At 40.1% G+C, this 22,203-nt stretch overlaps 2 protein-coding genes across 4 annotated transcripts in view; one reads left to right on the top strand and one right to left on the bottom strand.

Moving 5' to 3' along the window:
• Positions 1-15,470, top strand: part of ATP5F1C (ATP synthase F1 subunit gamma) — a 26,530-nt gene extending 11,060 nt beyond the window's left edge. Inside the window, exons 3-10 of one of the 2 annotated variants that reach the window (XM_014588410.2) lie at positions 687-818; positions 6,553-6,757; positions 7,627-7,770; positions 8,062-8,126; positions 10,294-10,449; positions 12,512-12,608; positions 14,657-14,693; positions 15,329-15,470. In XM_014588410.2, the coding sequence (XP_014443896.1) occupies positions 687-818; positions 6,553-6,757; positions 7,627-7,770; positions 8,062-8,126; positions 10,294-10,449; positions 12,512-12,608; positions 14,657-14,663 (806 nt within the window). In that variant the 3' untranslated portion in view covers positions 14,664-14,693; positions 15,329-15,470. Of the gene's footprint in view, positions 1-686; positions 819-6,552; positions 6,758-7,626; positions 7,771-8,061; positions 8,127-10,293; positions 10,450-12,511; positions 12,613-14,656; positions 14,694-15,328 lie in introns of those variants that run through there. The other variant, XM_006150039.3, reaches the window with a different exon arrangement.
• LOC102494211 (39S ribosomal protein L42, mitochondrial-like) overlaps positions 8,148-22,203 on the bottom strand; it is a 23,333-nt gene continuing 9,277 nt past the window's right edge. For both annotated transcript variants that reach the window (XM_006150041.3, XM_006150040.3), the window contains exon 3: positions 8,148-8,947. In XM_006150041.3, coding sequence (XP_006150103.1) covers positions 8,523-8,947 — 425 coding nt within the window. In that variant the 3' untranslated portion in view covers positions 8,148-8,522. The remainder of the gene's footprint in view (positions 8,948-22,203) is intronic.

Below are 22,203 nucleotides of genomic sequence, written 5' to 3'. Positions count from 1 at the left end.
TGGGGGGTTCTTTCCTCCCCCCCTCTTTCCATCTTTCTCTGGGAATTAAAAAAAAAAAAAAGACCCTATTCGGGTGCTTTCTATCTGTCTCATTGTGTTTATGTGTTTCACTCATAGAAGAAATAAATATGCTTTAAAAAATAAAAATAATGTTGGGACCAGCAGTTGGCATAAGGGCTATGTCGCTGGACTCCCATGTACTTGACCATAATTTGTGTCCCAGACCCAGTGACTTAAACTCACACCGGGTACATGTGCATGCATGCCCAAGATCCTAGGAGGAGAATGGAGGAGAAGGGATTGCGACGTGGCCATCCCCCCAGGGAGTGATTTCTCACTTTCTGTCTCTCTGTCTCTCTGTCATTCTGGTGAGCGCACGTGCCCTATAGCAAAAATCTCTCCCCCAAAAAATAAATTATAAATATAATGTTATGTAATATGTGGTTGGTCTGGTTTTGGTACCTTTTAATGCTTTAAATTTATGAGGTATGTTCTCTGGTGTTGCCATGTGATTGACCAGTCTAACTAGCAGCTTGTTTTACCCTTCTTTTATTAGTACCAGTTCTGACATTGGTTTAGCAGCGTACTGTTTATCGATGATCTAAGTGCTAACGAGTTTTACAATAAATTCACAAATGAAATTTTATCATAATGTTTTGTCTTAATACAGCACTTCTGTTTTTCAGTTACCAGGCGACTAAAGTCCATCAAAAACATCCAGAAAATTACCAAGTCCATGAAAATGGTAGCAGCAGCAAAATATGCCCGGGCTGAAAGGGAGCTGAAGCCTGCTCGCGTGTATGGGATAGGATCTTTGGGTAAGAGAAGAGTGTAGTTCACATATTATACATAGCTATTTAATGTAAAGAACATTCTGATAATTTGTATATATTGCCTACTGTGATGCCAGACCTATTCTGGGTACTTTACATGTGTTCATTTTTTATATACATACATTTTACATATATACAGAGCAACTCTAGAAAGGTAGAGTCTTTTTTTTTTTTTTAATTATTTAATCTTATTTATTTTTATTATTATTATTTTGTTTGCTATGGTACACAGCCATTCACCAGAGAGAGGCTGACAGAGAGAAAAAGAGAGCAAGAAGGAAAGTGAGAAAGCAAGCCACCAAGTCTGGGACTCAAACCATAGTTGGCCATATGGGAGTCCAGCACCTTAACCACCATGTCACCTGCCGGCCCCGAATCTTTTTGTTTTTTGTGTTTTTGAAGTTTTTACCATTAGGCACATGCACTCCCTGAAGAAAGTGAGAGATAAAGAAAAGTGAGAAATTACCCGTACACACGTGTAAGGGACGGCCTTGCCACAATCCCCTCTCCATTCTCCTCTTGGGATTTTGGGTACGCATTTACACATGCCTAGTGTGATTCTTAAGCCTCTGGGTCTGGGACTCGAACCATGGTTGGCCATGTGAGAAATACAGCACCTTCACCATGCCACCCGCTAGCCCTCAATTCTCTTTTCCTTTAAAGTTTCTGCCATAGGGCATATGTGCTCACCAGAGAGAGAGAAAGTGAGATGGCCATGCCACAATCCCTTTTCCATTATCTTGAGATTTTGGGCATGCACATACACGTGCCTTGCGTGATTTCAAGCTGCTGAGTCTGGGTCTCAAACCACAATCGGCCATGTGGGAGTCCAGTGCCTTAATCACCATGCCATCTGCTTGCTCCCCCAAGTCAGTTTTTTTTTACAGATAAGAATGCTGGAAATTCAAAGACAAAATATATATATGTGTGTGTGTATGTATATATACATACATATATATATGAAGCATACTAAGTAATTTGCCCAAGATTATATATAGATAAAAACCCTCTGACCCTGCATGGTTTGACATCAAAGTCTGTGTATTAATCCTTGTATGAGACTGTGTTAACTTTTAAAATAGTCTGAAATTTTTCCTAGATAATTAAATAGATCATCAAACTTGGAAACGTAATGCATTATATAGTTTGATTTCATCCTGTACCTCGTGTGGATTTTAGGACTATAGGGTGGGGATGGGTAGTGAGGAAATGATACTGTGACCTAGCATTGACTTAAGTGTTCATGAACACAATTTATGATGATATTTTGAAAATATGAATGGTGTGGAAGCAAGATAAACAGCTGAAAATTATCACTTTAAGATACTTAATAATTTCTTATCTTTTCAAAAGCATGAAGATATTTTTCCTTTATAATTTTATGTAATCTATTCTAGATTATAATCATGTTTTTTGTTTGTTTGTTCGTTTGTTTGGAGAGGTTTTTGCCATAGGGTGCATGCGCTCGCCAGAGAGAGAGAGACAGAGAGACAGAAAGCGAGAAATCACCCCCCAGGGGGGGATCGCCATGCTCCATTCTCCTCTTGGGATCTTGGGCACGCATGCACATGCGCCCGGTGTGAGTTTTAAGCCACTGGGTCCGGGACGTGAACCGCGGTCAACTACGTGGGAGTCCAACGACATAGCCATTACGTTAACTGCTGGTTCCTATAATCGTGTTTTTAGTGGAAAAGTGACACAGCAGTTTAGAAAAGAATTTATGTTTTTTCAGTGCTTTTATACTTAACTGATTATGAATTTGTCTTGAAAAACACAAATTGTGAAGAACTAGAAAGTTCCCATTTTAATCTATGGTTTTATTTTCTTCTCTCTTCCAATATCATGCTGTCTCATCCTCAATTAAGTCCATCTTAGTGAATTTTTTACTTCCTGTTATAGAAATCTTAGGCAATTTTGAAAGTAAAAGAAAATTATACAATGAACAATCCCTATTTACTGCTTATTCTCAATTATCTCAAATCATGGCCATTTTTTTTAAGGGCTCGTGTCTTCCCCAGGAATATTTCCATCTAAGTATTGCATTCACTGCTGCTCCATCTATCATAGCATCCTAACCGGTATTCTTGATTCTGCTCTTGCATGTACTGTATTTTCTTCTCTGAGCAGCCAAAATGATGCTGTGAATTCATTAATCAGGTCATGCTGCCTTTGCAGCATATCTTTCTTTTTTTTAATATTTAATTTGTCAGAAGGCATATATGCATTTGCTAGAGGAGAGAAAGAGAGACAGAGAGAGGGAAAGTGAGAAAGCAACTCCTCCCAGTGGGGGATGGTCATGCCGGGATCCCTTCTCCTCCAACTTCTCTTAGCTTTCGGGATTTGGGTATACATGCACATATGTCTAGCATGTTTTTAAAGCTCGTGGGTCCATTTGGCCATATGGGATTCAGCCACCTTAACCACCATGTCACCAGCTGTCCTATAAGTTAGAATAAAATTGTGGTGTTTTTTTTTTTTTTTCCTGAGAGGTTTTTGCTATAGGGCGCGTGCGTTCGCCAGAAAGACAGAGAGACAGAAAACGAGAAAACATCCACCAGGGGGATGGCCATGCCGCAATTCCTTCTCCTCCATTCTCTTGGGATCTTGGGCATGCATGCACACGCACTTGGCGTGAGTTTAAGCTGCTGGGTCCAGGACTAGAACCACTGTTGACTACATGGGAGTCCAGCGAGATAGCCATTATGCCAACTGCTGGTTTCTTAGTATTATTTTTTTAATTTGCTATAGGGCACTTGCACTCACCAGAGAGAGAGAAAGAGAGAGAGAAAAACACCAGGTTCAGGGCTTGAACCATGGTCAGCCTTGTAGGAGTCTAGCACCTTAACAACCATGCCATTTACTGGACCCCAGATACTGAAATTTTAAGAATCGCTCACTGCCTTATACAGAAAAAAGAAATAGCAAGAATTTTGTTAAATCAAGTGAACGTGGCAGTTGTGAAAATGAGCCTTGCAGCTTCACAGAGCCTTGACTACTGGCTCCAGTCTCTCAAACCCACCCTGTGGTTGAGCAGACCAGGCTTCCCAAGGCTCCTCCTGAGCACAGGTGGGAGTGTAGAATAGACCAGCTGACCTTAAGCTGACAGGAGTCTAGGAGCCTGCTGCCCACCCTCTTCCTCTCTTTTCTGCGAGTCAGACTTGCATTATGTTGTGCTGAGGTGACTCGGCTTTTTTCAACTTCTTTCGTGTTTTCTCTTACAAGCATTTAAATCGCCTAGTAAAATCTGTGTGCCATTAATCCCATTTAATCCTCTTGGCCTCTGCTTCTTGGAGGACTAGACCAACAAAATGAAGTTGGTAAAGTAATGTGAACAATAAAGTAGGATTCATTATTTTAACATCAATAGTTTTTTTAAGAACGTGACATTGGGAGCCAGTAGGTGGTGTGGTTGGAGGCACTGGATTCCCACATGGCCAACCATGGTTCAAGTCCCAGACCCTGGTGACATCCTTTCTCTCTCTCTCTCTCTCTGTATGTGTGTCACTCTCTGGTCAAACTGGAAAATAATAATAATAATAAAGTTAAAATGATTCTTTTGTTTTAAGAATTATTTTATTGAACTTTATTTTATTTTATTTATTTATTTTGAGCAGAGAAGGACAGAGAGAGAGAGAGAGAAAGTCACAGGGTCCAGGACTTGAATCATGGTCAGCCATGTGGGAGTCCAGCACTCTTAACCAACACGCCACCTGCTGGCCCCAAATGATTCTTGAAAATAAACCAAAAAAAAACTTGAGGGACCAGCAGTTAGTGTAATGGCTGTGTTACTGAACTCCCATGTAGCCAGACCCGGTGGCTTAAACTTAGACCAGGCGCATGTGCGTGCGTGCGTGCGTGCGTGCCCAAGATCCCAAGAGGCGACTGGAGGTGAAGGGATTGCGGCATGGCCATCCCCCCTGGGGGGTGATTTCTTGCTTTCTATCTCTTTCTGGCAAGCACACGTGGCCTATAGCAAAAAACCTCTCCATTTTTAAAAAAAGGAAAAAAAAATTGACATGTAGATCGTGATTTCAATAAATATGTGCTTTCTATCACTTTAGTTTGTGTGGTATATATGTTTGCATTCTTTAGGAGTCTAGGTCTGTAGGGGCCAGCAGGTGGTATGGATTGTCCTAGAGATTTCTTTGAGTCAGTTTTTAAAATAAATTGAAATTAATTGCACCTTGGGAATATTTGTTATATAGAGGATTTTGTTTTGTTTGTTTACTTTTTTTTTTTCCCTAGAGAAAGTTTTGTTATAGGGTGCATGTACTCGCCAGAGAGACAGAAAGAAAGAATTCACCCTTCTGGGAGGGTGGCCATGCCACAATCCTTCTTTCATTCTCTTCTTGGGATTTTGGGCACATATGCACATGTGCCCAGTGTGAGGTTCAAGCCATCGGGTCCAGGACCTAAACCACAATTGATTATGTAGGAGTCCAACAAGTAACCATTATGCCATCTGCTGGTCCCTATATAGAGATTTAAACCTTCATGATTTTCAGTCTAGTTGTAAATAAAGTATGGCACTCATGGTTATACTAGTCGATGGTAACCTGGATTTAAATGCCCTTTTTTTTTGGGGGGGGGAGGTTTTTGTGATAGGGTGCATGCGCCCACCAGACAGACCTCTAGAGAAAGACAAAGAGACGGAAAGCGAGAAATCACCCCCCAGGGGGGATGGCCACACCGCAATCCCTTCTCCTTCATTTCTCCTCTCAGGATCTTGGGCATGCACGCACACGCGCCCGGCGTGAGTTTAAGCCACCGGGTTCAGGACGTGAACCGCGGTCGACTACATGGGAGTCCAGCGACATAGCCATTATGCTAACTGCTGGTCCCTTAAATGCATTTTTTAAAGACAGTCAACTCTACCATTTTTTTTTCTTTTCAGAATTATTTAACTTTATTTTATTATGATTATAATTATTATTTTCCAGTTTGATCAGAGAAAGACAGAGAGAGAGACAGGGAGGGAAAATGAGAAAGCAAGCTACAAGGTCCTGGACTCAAACTGAATCCGAACAAGGACCCCCTAATATGTTTCCTAAGGTTCCTGAAATATAAAGTCAATTTACATTGTAATGGCCTGGAGTAAGTCTTCAGACTTTGGTTATGATAATGACCAACATGGACCATAAATGAAGGCCATTTGATCTCTAAAACTCTTGCTTACAAGAAAGATAAGGTTTTCATTTCAATATGTAAGATGTTTTATAGGCTGGAAACAACTGATTGTGAGCGCAAAGACTCCAGGCTGAAAGGTTCCAGACACCTAAAGAAAAATGCCTCACCAATCAAGAATGCCCACGAGATGATCACGCCCTCTTGAACCAATCACTGAAATGATCATGCGCCTAGGACCTCTGCCCCTAATTTTGCCCTTAAAAATGCATGTGGGGAACATCTTGGGGAGACTGGGTCTTTTCAGCATGAGCTGACCACTCTCACTGCTTTGTGCTTTGCAATAAAGCTGTACTTTCCTTCATCACACCATGTGCCTATGGCTTGGTTTTATAGCGCTTGGGCGAGCAAACCTGATTTGAGTTTGGTAACAAAACCACAGTCAACTCTGTGAGAATCCAGTGCCTTTAACTACCACATCACCTGCCAACCCGAGGCAGCCAACTCTTTTCTAAACTAGGGATTATTATTGTTATTATACTTAGTATTAATTATATCTAAATAATTTTTTGCTTTTTTTGTCACTGTTTTTCAGCTCTGTATGAGAAAGCTGATATTAAAGTGCCTGAAGACAAGAAGAAACACCTCCTTATTGGTGTGTCCTCAGATCGAGGACTTTGTGGTGCTATTCATTCCTCAGTTGCTAAACAGATGAAAAGTGAGGTGGCTGCTCTCACTGCAGCGGGAAAAGAAGTTATGCTCGTTGGAATAGGTGATAAAATCAGGGGCATACTTTATAGGTAATTTTATTTTATTATTTTTTTCACTACCTTTTTCATCTCCTTCATCTAAATCATAAATCATATCTGATAGAAATCAAGCACACACACTTGGCATGTTTTCAAGCTGCCAGTCTGGGACTCATACTGTGCAGCTGGCCATGTGAGATTTATTTTGGCTACCTAGACCGCTGTGCCACCAGCCAACCCAGAAAGGCCTGATTTTTAAATCTTAGTTCTTTGCAGGTTGGAAAGGAAAGGTTATAATGATAATATGAACCAGCACTCATGGTGACATTGTTTTTCTCTTGTTCTCTGTATTTCTTTTTTTTTCTTGAGAGGTTTTTGCCATAGGGCCCGTGTGCTCGCCAGACAGAGAGACAGAAAGCAATAAATCGCCTCCCAGGGGGGATGGCCACGCCGCAATCCCTTCTCCTCCACTCTCCTCTTGGGATCTTGGGCACGCACGCACATGCGCCCAGCATGAATTTTAAGCCATCGGGTCCAGGATGCGAACCGCAGTCGACTACATGGGAGTCTAGCGACATAGCCATTACGCTAACTGCTGGTCTCATTTTTTTTTTTTTTAATTTTTTTTTGCTATAGGGCATATGAACTCATTGGAGAGACAGAGAGGTAGAAAGCAAGAAATCACACTCTAGGGGGGACGGCCATACCACAACCCCTTCTCCTCTCAGGATTTTGAGCATGCACGCACACACACCCAGCATGAATTTTAAGCAACCAGGTCTGGGACTCAAACCACGGTCAAATATGTTGGAGTCCAGCGACGTAACCATTGTGCCATCTGCTGGTCCTGCCCTATATTCGTTTAGCAGTTTTCCATTGAATTATCAGTATTTTGTATGATGTCTTAATTTCTTTTGTAGGACTCATTCTGACCAGTTTCTGGTGACATTCAAAGAAGTGGGAAGAAAGCCTCCTACTTTTGGAGATGCATCTGTCATTGCCCTTGAGTTACTGAATTCTGGATATGAGTTTGATGAAGGCTCTATCATTTTTAATCGATTCAGGCAAGTAAAATTTAGAAATCAAATAATTTAGGCTTATGTTTTGGGTTTTTATTATTATATTTATTTATTTATTGTTTTTATTATTTTTTAATTCATCAGAGACAGAGAGAGAAAGCCTCCAGGTCCGAGACACGAACCATAGTCGGCCATGTGGGAGTCCAGGGCCCTAACCACTACACCTCCTGCTGGCCCCTAGGCTTGTGTTTTTATTAGTATTTTAAAATAAGTAAATGGCTACTTAACAGTTTAAAAATTTATTTTGAGATTTACCTTTGCTTTTGTCATTTCTAGGTCTGTTATCTCCTATAAGACAGAAGAAAAACCCATCTTTTCCCTTAATACCATTGCAAGTGCTGGTATGTATTTTAATATAATGTATTTTTATATACAAGTATTTTGTCATGTGGAATGGAGAAATTTGTAACTAAAGAAAATAGTGTTTGTTGGATGTCCTTTTATAGCTGTAGCAAAATGATTTGAGGTTATTTCTAAAAAACACCATCTATTAGTAATTTCCAAGGTAACTTTATCCAGTCATTGTTTGGTAACTATTTCATTGCTTCATTAATTGAACTAAGTCTTTTGAGGGCAATCTTTAGATTTTCTGTCCTCAAGGACTGAAAATCCTGGTAGAAACTGGCTTTACGATTTATATGTGTAAACTCTACTAACTACAATACAGTCAGAGGCCCTCTAACAGATTTGAGCCGTGTTCACAACTGATGTACATCAACCTACTCAGTCCTATTCTTTTATTTTTTTATATGAAAAGAAATTTTATTATTACATGACCTTTTAGTAAACACACCACATGAGATTTTCTTAAATGACAAATGAAACACATTTCTGATTCCTCTGAGAACCTCGATGTCATCTGTCTTTGGAGGGTCCAGTTTCTTACGACGTCTGTGGTACTGTCCATGAGGAAACCAACGGTGCTTGGTAGTAAAGAACATTTTGCTAAGTTGTTCTATCATGGGTTCTTGTTCAAGGTGTTCACTTTTCTCTTCTAACCTGGATTTCAGCACTTGATCGTGTGTTTCTTCATTATTATGCACAGGATCTGGTCTAGGAATAGGTTTTGTGTGTTCATATGGAATGTTCACAGGCAGGTGGTAGCACACTATCGTCCTGCCATCAGATGACAAAGAAAGCTCCACTTTGCATTTATAATCATCTGGAAGAAAAGAATACGTAGATTTATGACAAACACAATATAAAGCTCCATTTTGGGTTGGAAGGAAATGTTTCAAGGTGGTTGTCTTTGATATTACACATGTTATTGCTGCTACTACAATGGTGAATCGAGAGGCTTCTTAGGTGGCACAAAGTTGTTCCGAGAAGAAATTGCTTTTAAAATCTGCTTTTAGACAAACTACTTTTCAACCCCTGACAGATTGTCACTGTGAGCCCACCATCTTGTCTCCAGTCCTATTCTTTTATTGTTTGAGTAAATTCATCGTTGTGCAATGAAACATCCCAGGAATAATATTGTACAACTAGTTTTATTTTTTTCAAAGTCTTTTGCTTTCATATATACCATTATTTTAGGTAATGTGATATAATTTGTAATCAGCTACATTTTTTTCTTAATGATTCATAAGGTAGAAACTATAATTAATATTATCTTAAATTTGAAGAAGTATGGGATCAGCAGTTGGTATAACGGCTATGTCACTGGACTCCCACGTAGTCGACTGTGGTTTGAGTCCTGGACTCGGTGGCTTAAACTCCCACTGGGCATCGGTGGCTTAAACTCACACTGGGCATGTGTGTGTGCCTAAGATCCTGAGAGGAGAATGGAGGAGAAGGGATTGCGGCATGGCCATTACCCCTGGGGGGGTGATTTCTCGCTTTCTGCCTCTCTGTCTCTATCTTTCTGGGAAGCACATGTGCCCTTTAGCAAAAACCTCTCCTCCCCAAAAAATTGATGAAGTATAATATTATTTCACCACTCTGCCTTAATGAATGAATATTGAAATATGCTGCTAAATTCCCAAAACAGTAAAACTAAAATTTGTATTATCTCCTGGTTATCTTGCTCTTTCATCTACTTAGAAAGGTTTTCTCTCCTCTTCTGGATTGATATTCATATTTCTCTAGTAATCAGATAACTAACTGGAAATCATTATATGATACTATACTGGTTTCAATTTTATATATATATATAGAGAGAGAGAGAGAAACATTATTGACTATTTGCTGGCTTTGTGACAGGCATCTGTGAGATGTTATCCAGAAGATTTCATAACCATGAAATTTTGGAAAGTCATTTTAAACATCAGCTTCTTCATCTTTAAATTAAGCCTCTAGTAGAATTTCAAATGTTTATGTACACATTAAAATTTGCTGGAAATATGACATAATCTATAGTGTGGAAGTAGATTAAATTGTTAGGACAGATATATTTAATTTACCTCAAAATTATGCTTTTAATCAATATGTTTATATTAGTAGGCTGTTTTGATGAAATCAGTCTTTATTCTGTATAATTTCAAAGAAATTCATCACTTCTTTTAACAGAAAGTATGAGTATCTATGATGACGTCGATGCCGATGTGCTGCAGAATTACCAAGAATATAATCTGGCTAACATCATTTACTACTCTCTGAAGGAGTCCACTACCAGTGAGCAGAGTGCCAGGATGACAGCTATGGACAACGCCAGCAAGAATGCTTGTAAGCACACCGTAGGACAGTGTTGGGCTAGAACAGGGACAGTCTGCTGAGAGGAGTCTTCTCCAGAGTAGCATCAGAAATAATGGCATAATGTGCTCTGCCTTATTAGAGAAGTACATTTTAGTTGGTAGGCAGTAAGTTTGCATGTGTACTGTCAAAAGGTATACTATGGGAGATGTTAAAGTATCTTCCTAAAGTTTTTATTTTATTTTTTTTTTTTAAGTTCAGGCCTCATTTCCTAATGGTTAAAGAGAGCCAGATTCCACATGACCCTCTGTGGTTTGAGCCCTGTCCCTTGGGCGCACTTGTGTGTGTGTGTGTCCCTAACCCCAACAAGATGAAAAAATGAAGAGGGTTTTGCAATATGACCATCCCCTAGTAGGCAGTGCAGTGCTTTCTCCCTCTTTTAATGAGCACGTATGCCCTCTGGCAGTTAAAGTGATTTATTTATTTATTTATTTATTTTGGGATCAGCAGTTGGTATAACGGCTATGTCACTGGACTCCCACGTAGTCGACTGTGGTTTGAGTCCTGGACTCGGTGGCTTAAACTCACACTGGGCATGTGTGTGTGCCTAAGATCCTGAGAGGAGAATGGAGGAGAAGGGATTGCGGCATGGCCATTACCCCTGGGGGGGTGATTTCTCGCTTTCTGCCTCTCTGTCTCTATCTTTCTGGGAAGCACATGTGCCCTTTAGCAAAAACCTCTCCTCCCCAAAAAATTGATGAAGTATAATATTATTTCACCACTCTGCCTTAATGAATGAATATTGAAATATGCTGCTAAATTCCCAAAACAGTAAAACTAAAATTTGTATTATCTCCTGGTTATCTTGCTCTTTCATCTACTTAGAAAGGTTTTCTCTCCTCTTCTGGATTGATATTCATATTTCTCTAGTAATCAGATAACTAACTGGAAATCATTATATGATACTATACTGGTTTCAATTATATATATATAGAGAGAGAGAGAGAGAAACATTATTGACTATTTGCTGGCTTTGTGACAGGCATCTGTGAGATGTTATCCAGAAGATTTCATAACCATGAAATTTTGGAAAGTCATTTTAAACATCAGCTTCTTCATCTTTAAATTAAGCCTCTAGTAGAATTTCAAATGTTTATGTACACATTAAAATTTGCTGGAAATATGACATAATCTATAGTGTGGAAGTAGATTAAATTGTTAGGACAGATATATTTAATTTACCTCAAAATTATGCTTTTAATCAATATGTTTATATTAGTAGGCTGTTTTGATGAAATCAGTCTTTATTCTGTATAATTTCAAAGAAATTCATCACTTCTTTTAACAGAAAGTATGAGTATCTATGATGACGTCGATGCCGATGTGCTGCAGAATTACCAAGAATATAATCTGGCTAACATCATTTACTACTCTCTGAAGGAGTCCACTACCAGTGAGCAGAGTGCCAGGATGACAGCTATGGACAACGCCAGCAAGAATGCTTGTAAGCACACCGTAGGACAGTGTTGGGCTAGAACAGGGACAGTCTGCTGAGAGGAGTCTTCTCCAGAGTAGCATCAGAAATAATGGCATAATGTGCTCTGCCTTATTAGAGAAGTACATTTTAGTTGGTAGGCAGTAAGTTTGCATGTGTACTGTCAAAAGGTATACTATGGGAGATGTTAAAGTATCTTCCTAAAGTTTTTATTTTATTTTTTTTTTTTAAGTTCAGGCCTCATTTCCTAATGGTTAAAGAGAGCCAGATTCCACATGACCCTCTGTGGTTTGAGCCCTGTCCCTTGGGCGCACTTGTGTGTGTGTGTGTCCCTAACCCCAACAAGATGAAAAAATGAAGAGGGTTTTGCAATATGACCATCCCCTAGTAGGCAGTGCAGTGCTTTCTCCCTCTTTTAATGAGCACGTATGCCCTCTGGCAGTTAAAGTGATTTATTTATTTATTTATTTATTTCCGGAGAAACCACTTTCAGTATCTCAAATGAAACAGAATCTCTTGGTTTAAGATTGAGCAGTGGAGGACAATTAACAAATACTGTAGTTTAGGTTTTGTTGTCTAACATTTTTGATTTGTTTCTAGCTGAGATGATTGACAAATTGACTTTGACATTCAACCGCACCCGCCAAGCTGTCATCACAAAAGAATTGATTGAAATTATCTCTGGTGCTGCAGCTCTGTAAGTAATTGTAGATTGTTGCCTTAAGAGATGTCTTTTTCTCGTTTGCCTTATGCCTACTTATTTAACCTTTAGATGCTTAAAAGTATTCTCTTTTGTCTGTTAAAGTTGAAGTGATCTATTGCTGAATCTAATATCTTTACTTTAAGATTAAAAAGTCACATAAACCTATAAACCATTGACTAGTACTAGGGGCCAGGAATTTTTAGTTATTAAGTGTTCTCTCTCAGTCCCATATTATATACTGTGTCCCTCAAAGTTGTTAAGGAATTTTTTTAAAGAATTATTTAACTTTATATATTTATTTTAATTTTACCAGAAAGGAAGAGAGAGAGAGAAGTTGAGAAAGCAAGTTATGAACTTTCTCCTAAAAAGAAATTTCTAATAAGATGTTCTACTAGGAATTTAAAAAAAGGAAAATGTTCTATTAAGAATTAAAAAAAAAAAGAATTCCTTTTTTTTTTTCTTGGCTAGGTACTCCTTGAAGCTAGGATGGAACCATATCTTTCTTACCTTTGTGTCCCCATAACTTACTAGTACATCCTTATCAGAAAGTTTGTCAAATAAATAAAATAATATATATGTATTAACTGAAAATTCGGGGGAAAAAAGGAAAAGTAACATTGAATATGTGAAAACGTATTCATGTTTAAGTGTTAGGGGAAAGTTCATCAGAAAGGTGACACAGTGGTCCTTAACTATTATCTTTCAAGGGTAGAAACTGGGCAGAATCCCAGAGAGAGATGAATACAACTGATTGAAACAAGAGACTGTTGTATAAATTGTTAGTTGGACCCATCTGCTTAGCTGTGCTAGGCACAGTTCCTCTCCTGGCTTGGTCACCACTAGTGATTTGTTAGCATCATAGAATACAGTCTTATGGCGTCTAGCTTGATAAACATGTTAGCTACTCTGTCTGTGACTCAACTTTTGTCCTCTATAACATGGGGACCAAAACAAGAATTAAATCATTACAGTATTCATTATCTTCCTTACCATGTGTTCTATGCTAAATTTCTTCTTGGATGTTAAATGTGAGATGGGCTTGGGGAAAGAACTGCATACTGTAGGTCCAAGGACTGTATGAGATCCAGAGAACTCAAAGTTCTTTTTGCACTCTTGATAAGGGGATGTTAAACATATTTAGGATCAGGCTGGTTTTTTATTGGGAATATGAATACCTGGTTTAAGTATAGCTAAATCAGGTCAGCCCTTGATGTGGCGGTAAAGCAAGTGGATCACAGGGTTGATTGCATAGTTTGAGTCCTGGACCCGGGGGCTTGAAAGACACCCAGATGCATATGTGTGCGTGCCTGAAATCCCAAAAGGTGGGAGAGATGGAGGGAAAGGGATTGTGGCATAAACATCTGTGTGGGAGATGCTCTCTCACCATCTGTCTTTGTCTCTTTGGGAAGTGTGTATGCACAGGGCTTCTGGCAAAAGTTTTCAAAAGCAAAAGGAATAGTGAACCGAGGAAAATGAGGAACTGAGGATTGGCAGATTGATTGATAAAACAGAATTTAGAAAGAATAAATCAGATTATTAGAAATTGACTATTAAATATTCACTTTCTGAGAGGATCATCTAAATTCTTACATAAAAAAATAAGCTGTTCATTCCAAGGCTGGATTGTTCATGTGAATGGACTTGCCTGCTCTGTAACACATTTGGCTATTTAGTAAAAATAAAATTAAAAGCATGAAGGAACCATAATATTTGAGATGCCAAGTAATAGTTACTAAATATGTTAAATATGTTGTATGCTATTTGTACTAAAGATAGTCATTTAAATTATATACTCATAGTTTTGCCTACTCGCATGAACATGTGTTTGATTCTTCTATCTGGATTGATGTTCTATAACCTTTATAACAATCACTGAATCTGTTTTAAAGGAATATTTTGGTAAGTATTTGTATGTTATACTTGAGGTAGCAAGTAACGAAAACGAATTGTTTAGTTGGAAGTCATATGTGATTAACTAGCATGGATTGCTTCTTGACCTGCTTGTTTTGTGTTTGTCTTTTTCTTCTAATATAATAACCCAGGGATTAATGGAAATCAAGTTTCACCCTCAGATAAGAGGTAAAGTTATACACTCTTTTCATAACTCTTCAAAAAAGAAAACTAATCAGATATGGAAGCTAATTTGTAATAATGAACCTGCTTCTTTAAGAGACTTGTATTAGCAGGCAGATTTATAGTCATAGCCAGCTTGTGGGGGCACATGGGCAATAGGCTTTTTTCTTTATTAGAACACTTATTAAATATGTTGGTGATAGAAAATGTTGATTTAAGGAAATAAACTTTTTAAGGATAGAGAATTAGCATTATTTTGAGATAGTAAAGATAGATTGATGACAAGTATTGGTTCTCAACTTTCTGGTCTTAGGATCCCTTAATGCCCCATTTAATGGAGAACAGCTTGATTCTCATCTATATTTTTGTATTCATTTGTTGTGATACCATGTAATATGTCACTTCTAGAAACTTACTGTATTCTCTTGAGAATGAAGATAGAACACATTATTATAAAAATTGTTTTTTCTTCACAAACCCCATTAAAGGATCCTCAGATCAAATTTTGAGAACCATTGATAGAGAATAACATTTTATTATGTAATTTTGGTTCTTCATACTCCACTTAAATTTGAATTATCACTACATCATTACTTCCACCAAAAAATATTGTTGACTTTTACTTTCACTTTGTTTTTCAGGTGAAGAAGGAAAATTGAGCCAGCTGATTTTGGTTTTATCTTACTGCTGTCTTTGTCAGAAGAAATTGTTGGTCCTTCGAATTATTAAAGACAGCAAGATATTTGTAAATTATCTTACAATAAATAACTTACAATAAGAAAATCATTGTCTTTTATTATATAAGAACAATAGTTGATAATTTTCAAAATGAGATTGTGTTAAGACATTTTAAAATATTAACCTGCTATTAAAAAATGTAAATAACAGGTCATTTTAGGAGCTCTTCTGATTTTATAGTTCTCCTTCATCCTTAAAAAGTCTAGTCTCTGGGGAACCAGCAGTTAGCTTAATGGCTATGTTGCTGGATTCCCACGTAGTCAACCGCAGTTCGTGTCCTGGACCTGGTGGCTTAAAACTCACGCCGGGCGCGTGTGCGTGCGTGCCCAAGATCCCGAGAGGAGAATGGAGGAGAAGGGATTGTGGTGTGACCATCCCCCCTGGGGGGTGATTTCTCGCTTTCTGTCTCTATGTCTCTCTCTGTCTGTCTGGTGAGCGCACGCACCCTATAGCGAAAATCTCTCCAAAAAAAAAAAAGTCTAGCCTCTGGGCCAGTCCCTGGCATGCTCGTTAAGGCAGCTAGATCCCACAGGGCCTACTGCACAGTTCAAGTCCTGGACCTGGCAGCTTGAGAAACACTGCGTGTATGTGCATGCATGCCCAAAATCCTGTGAGGAAAGAAAGATGGAGGAGAAAGGATTGGGGTGTGACCATCTGCCAGGGTGGTGCTTCTCACTTTCCCTTCCTCCTTTTGTTTCTCTCTTTCTCCAGCAAGCACACCTGCTCTCTGACAAAAATTTAAAAGTCTAGCCTCTTTAGGGTCAGGGAAGGAAAGGACTGTAGGCTATACCATCAACCCAGGTTTCCATCCCTTTATAACCTTAAAGAACAGTCAACAAAATTAAGTGAAAATGTTGGGGGGGGGGGTGGCAGTTGGGATGGGTGGTTAAGGGCGCTGGACTCCCACATGGCCAAATATGGTTCAAATCCGACTTAGGGAACCAGCAGTTAGTGTAATGGCTATGTCGCTGGACTCCCACGTAGTCGACCATGGTTCGCATCCTGGACCCGGTGGCTTAAAACTCAGGCCGGGCGCGTGTGCGTGTGGGCCCAAGATCCCGAGAGGAGAATGGAGAAGGGATTGTGGCGTGACCATCCCCCCTGGGGGGTGATTTCTCGCTTTCTGTCTCTATGTCTCTCTCTGTCTGTCCGGTGAACGCACACGCCCTATAGCGGAAAAAAAAAAAAAAAAACACCTCTCAAAAAAAAATCCCAGACTTGGTGATTTGCTTTCTCACTCCCTGGTCCCTCTCTTGCTCTTGCGTGCTCTTTTCCTCTCTCTCACTCTGTCCCTCTCTGGTCAAAATAAAACTAAATAAATAGGACCAGCAGCAGGTTGGTCTGCCTGGTCACATGGTAGTTGAAGGCACTGGATTCTCACATGGGTGACTGCGATTTGAGTCCCAAACCTGGCGGCTTGCTTTCTCACTTCCCTTTCTGTCTCCCTCTCTCTCAGTCTGTCCCTCTCTAGTCAAATTTAAATAAATAAATAAATTTAAATAAAGTAATTCTTTAAAAAATATCTCTTTCAAGCACTCAGGAGACACTAAGTATGATATTCACATTTAAATAATTAAGGTTGATGGGAGCCAGATGGTGACTCAGCAGTAAAACACAACCTTGGTGAGGCTTAGCCACATGTGAAGGTTCCTACTTTGTATATGCAGACACCCAGTAGCCTGGGATCCAGGGCTGGCTAAGGCTGGGGTGGATCATGGCATCAGGACTCTACTAAGGATGTGGACTCTTAGGGAAGAAATAAACACACACTCACAACCCAAGATAGGGTGCCTAAGCTAATTCCACACATCAAGTTGACCATGCCAAATGTCAGTCTTTTTCCTACTTAAAATAAGAAACTGGTTTTTCTAATAAAAAAGTTATAGATTCAAAAAAATATATGAAACCCATTCTCATTTAACAGTGTGATGTATACTTCTCTGGACATTTTCTATTCTCTTTGGTGTGTGTGTGTGTGTGTGTGGTTCTTGCTGTATGGCAATCCTGCTTCAGTCTCCCAGATAGCTGGGAGCCCAGGCACATGCCTAGTTATATTGTGTGGGCCAGGAATCAAACCTGGGTCTCCCATGTGGCCTCAGCCTGCCTGCCAAACAACAGCATCCAACACATGCCCCTATGGCTGCCACCCCCCACCCCACCTTTCTTTTCTTTTTCTTTTTTTTTTTTTTTTAACTCTTAAACACCATTAAGCAAATGCATATATTTAGGATACCAAATGCTTTTTTGTTTGTTTGTTTTGGAGAGGTTTTTTGTTTGTTTTTCTTGTTTGTTTGTTTTTTGCTGTAGGGCATGTGCCCAGAAAGACAGAGAGAAAGCCAGAAATCACCCCCTAGAGGGTATGGCCACGCCTCAATCCCTTCTCCATTCTCCTCTCGGGATCTTGGGGACACACGCACATGTGCCTGGCATGAGTTTAAGCCACCGGGCCTGGGACTCGAACCGTGGTCGGCTACATGGGAGTTCAGCAACATAACCATTACACCAACTGTTGATCCCCAAATACTTTTTCACTAACAATTATTTTTAAGTGTATTTCTTTCATAAGAGAGACAGGTACCCTTGACATAGTCCCACCATGCCACAATTGTTCCCCCAGCTACTCAACCAGCCAGGATCATGAGTTCACTTAGCATGTTCAGGTTCACTAGGGATTTGAACTCAGACCTCCCTTATGGCTCCAACATCATGCATTAGCATGTTACCACCTTTCTACTGCATCCAGACCTCAAAGATAATATAATAGTAAAAGTTGATGAGCAAGCACAAACCCATGAAGAGAAATACTGCCACCATAAGAAGGCTTCCAGGACAAGAGAAACTGGCCAGAGCCAATAGGTAATTTGCTAGCATCCCTGAAAATGTACAAGATCCACTTGTGAAGGGGGTTGGCACATGAGGCTATTGAAGATACTTGGGGCCGGCAGTTGGCGTGGTAGTTAAGGGCACTGGACTTGCACATGGCCGACCGCAGTCCAAGTCCTGGACCTGGTGGCTTGCTTTCTCACTCTCTTGCTCACTCTTGCTCTCTCTCTCTAGTCAAATTAAAATAAAGTTTAAAAAAAAGGAAGAAGAAAAGAAACTTCACCACAACTTGAGGCAGCAGGCAGAGGTGTGTGAACCACGTAAGTACCTGCGGGGATGTCAGGAAGGAGCCAAGCGCTCTGTGGGCTTTTCTCCATTTGTGTTTTGCTTCTAAGCTTAGCTCGGCCCTGCTTCATTTTTCAGGACAGCGGAACATTTATGTGAGGGTAGACTGACTATCCCAAACAATAGTCAATGTAAGAATCTGTGTTAGGTTGTCCTTGGCTGCTTCCCCAGGTCCAGGAGCAAGGACATAGCATAGCAGTCCTAGGATGACAGTCCTCTGTTGGTCTTAATTGCAGATGCTTTAGTCTCTATGAGCAGTTCTCTGTAGTACATGGTTCTCCCTGCCCTCTTAAGAATCCCTTTGCCCTTTTGTGTAGGGTCTCATTTCCTATCCCACAATCTCCATTCTTTTAGTGGTGTACATCCTCCAGGTCACAAGGGTAATAAACCTTTTAAGATCTTGTGTATCAAAATATTCTATCCTGGGAACCAGCAGTTAGCGTAATGGCTATGTCGCTGGACTCCCACGTAGTCGACCGCGGTTCGTGTCCCAGACCCGGTGGCTTAAAACTCATGCCGGGCACGTGTGCGTGCGTGCCCAAAATCCCGAGAGGAGAATGGAGGAGAAGGGATTGCGGCGTGACCACCCCCCCTGGGGGGTGATTTCTCGCTTTCTGTCTCTATGTCTCTCTGTCTGTCTGGCGAGCGCACGCGCCCTACAGTGAAAATCTCTCAAAAAAAAAAAAATATTCTATCCTTACTAAGAGTTGATTTGCTTAGGTATAGATTCTAGGTAAACACGTAAGAGGGACACCCAATCCAATCTGGGTAAGATGAGGGGACTGAGAAGTAGTCAAGCCTGGAGCAAGTGATATCTACACTGAATCCTCAAGAACTAGTGGCCAGGGGGCCGGCAGGTGGCATGGTGGTTAAGGGCGCTAGATTCCCACATGGGCTGACCACGGTTCAAGTCCTGGACCTGGCAGCTTGCTTTCTCACTTTCTCTGTCTGGCTTGCTCTGGTCAAATAAAAAAATAACAATGATGAAAAATTAGAAAATAATGATGATAAATAAAATAAACGAAATAATTAAAAAAAAAAAAAAAAAAAAGAACTAGTGGCCAGCATGAGGTATCAACCACTGGAGCAAAGTGGTGGGTGGGAATGCATTTCAGGCTACAGAAGCAGAATAAGCAAAGTCCAAAGTCAGTGTTCAAATACACATTCTGAAAAGTGTTAGTACAGAGGAGAAAGGGTGGGGTAAATCAAGAAAGGTTAGCTGGGGCAAAATTATGAAGTGCCATAATATGCGTCTTAGACACGTGGGAAGAAGTCTAGAAAAATAACTTGAAATTTTCTCCCAACAAATGTTCTGTCCTCTTAGTGCCCTAACACATTGGTTTTTTTTGTTTGGTTTTTTGGGGTTTTTTTTTTTTTTTTGGAGAGGTTTTTGCCATAGGGCGCGTGTGCTTGCCAGACAGACAGAGACAGAGAGACAGCGAGAAATCCCCCCCCAGGAGGGATGGCCACGCTGCAATCCTTCTCCTCCATTCTCCTCTCGGGATCTTGGGCACGCACGCACACACGCACACACGCCCAGCGTGAGTTTTAAGCCACTAGGTCCGGGACGTGAACTGCGGTTGACTACGTAGGAATCCAGCATCAGCCATTACGTTAACGGCTGGCCCCATCCCTAACACATTGTTGATTGCAATGATAAGTGTTTTCCATTAGTAAGGTTTACTATGCAACTGAAACCATATTATATTTTCTGAAAACATCTAGACACTGCTGAAAGTGCTGTGTCTGTAATTTTGACATTCCAGGATTAAATTTTCATCGTTACAACTCTTCTTTTTTTTCCTTATTTTTGTCTGCCAAAGAGTGCATATGCTCTCCAAAGAGAGACAGAGAAAGAGAAGGGGGGAGGGAGAAAGCACCTTCTCATGGGGTGTGGTCATACCAATCCCTACTCCATCTTTCCACCAATCCCTTTCCACCATGGTGGAAAGATGGACATCAGAATTCCAGACTGTCCAGGACTTGCACAGTGGCAGGTGTCTGGGCATGCACGCACATGAACCTGGCGTGTTTTTCAAGGCACTGAGGCCAAGATGTGAACCAATTGGTATGTGGGATCCAGCTCTGTTAACCACCAAGCCATGGCGCCAGCCCACAACTCTTGTTTTCTAATAATTTGTCCCTTATGAACCTTTGTTTTTCATTTTGCTTTAATGCAGAATGTTTGTAGTTTTCAGAAACTTTCTTATCATGGGAAACTCTTGACTTGAAAATTATGCAGCCATCAACACACTGAGCTCCTGAATTTAAAACTGCTGTCCTAGCCAAAATTGGGTTCACAAGTCCTCAGTTGCTAGCACAGATCTCTTCACCCCAGTACTGGCTTTGCCACGTTGTTCTCTCTTATCATCCACCAAGATGAAATAAGTATTAGGGCTCCAAGTAAGTCACAGCTATCCTCCCATGGTTTGGGACACTGCTCCAGTAGGGCAGCTTCACCCCATTCCCAGTGTCACAACTCTTGGAATAGGCTTTGGTTTCCTGCCCTCCACCTCTCTCACTTCTCATTACTGTTAAGATAGCAGCTTTGAAAAATATTCAGACAAGAAGCCATTTTAAAGCTGAGGTGTGTCCTGGTTTGTTCAGTGAAGCCATGCTCTAAACCCACCTTCTAGACTCCCAAAATATTCAGACAAGCACTGTGGAGGAGAGATTTTGTCATAGAATGACCAGAAACGACCACAGAGGTACAAGAAGCACGAGAAATCAAGAAAATGTCTCTTCCATAAGGGAAAAGAACAATACTTCATCATCAACAAACAGTACATTAGAATTCTTGGAAATGTCTGATAAAGACTTCAGAATATTCATATTGACAAAACTGAACGAGATGCAAGTGCTGATAACTCCAGAAGACGCAGGAGAAAAGAGACAAGTTACAGAAGGTGTTGAAGTTCTTTCATGATCTGAAAGAGGAAATACACACCATGAAAAAGAATCAAAGGAAACTATTAGAGGTGAAGGTTACCCTTCAGGAAATCAAAACTTCCCTCGAAAGTGTTAAAAGTAGATTAGTCCAGAGGCTGGCAGGTGGCGTGGAGTTTAAGGGTGCTGGACTCCCACATGGCTAACCACGGTTTGAATCCCAGGCCTGGCGCTTGCTTTCTCACTTTCTCTCTCTTTCATTCTATCCCACTCTGCTCAAATACAAGTAAATAAAGTCAAATAAAATAATTAAAAAAAAAAAGTAGTCCATGCAGAAAATTGAATCTCGTATGTTGAAGGTAAAACCTCTGGTCTAGGATAAAACAACAACAACAAAAACAAAACAAAACAAAACAAAACAAAAAAAACCCAAAATGAGAATACTATAAGAGAAATACTAGATAGCATTAAGCGCTCAAACATTCGGATAATTGGTATCCCAGAAGGTGAGGAAACTAATAAAGGCATTGATAATCTATTCCATGAAATCTTGGAAGAAAACTTTCCAAATCTAAAGAGGCATTCAAATATTCAGACCCAAGATATACAAAGGACCCCTAATAGAATCAACCCAAGAAGATCTTCTCCAAGGCACATCATAGCCAGACTGGTCAAATCTACAGACAAAGACAAGATACTAAAATTGGCAAGAGACAAATGCCAG

Source organism: Tupaia chinensis, unplaced genomic scaffold (genome assembly GCF_000334495.1).
Source record: "Tupaia chinensis unplaced genomic scaffold, TupChi_1.0 Scaffold000275_1, whole genome shotgun sequence".
NCBI classification, from domain to species: domain Eukaryota; kingdom Metazoa; phylum Chordata; class Mammalia; order Scandentia; family Tupaiidae; genus Tupaia; species Tupaia belangeri.
The sequence above is the reverse complement of the archived record's forward strand: the minus strand, read 5'-3'. Positions and strand labels throughout refer to the sequence as shown.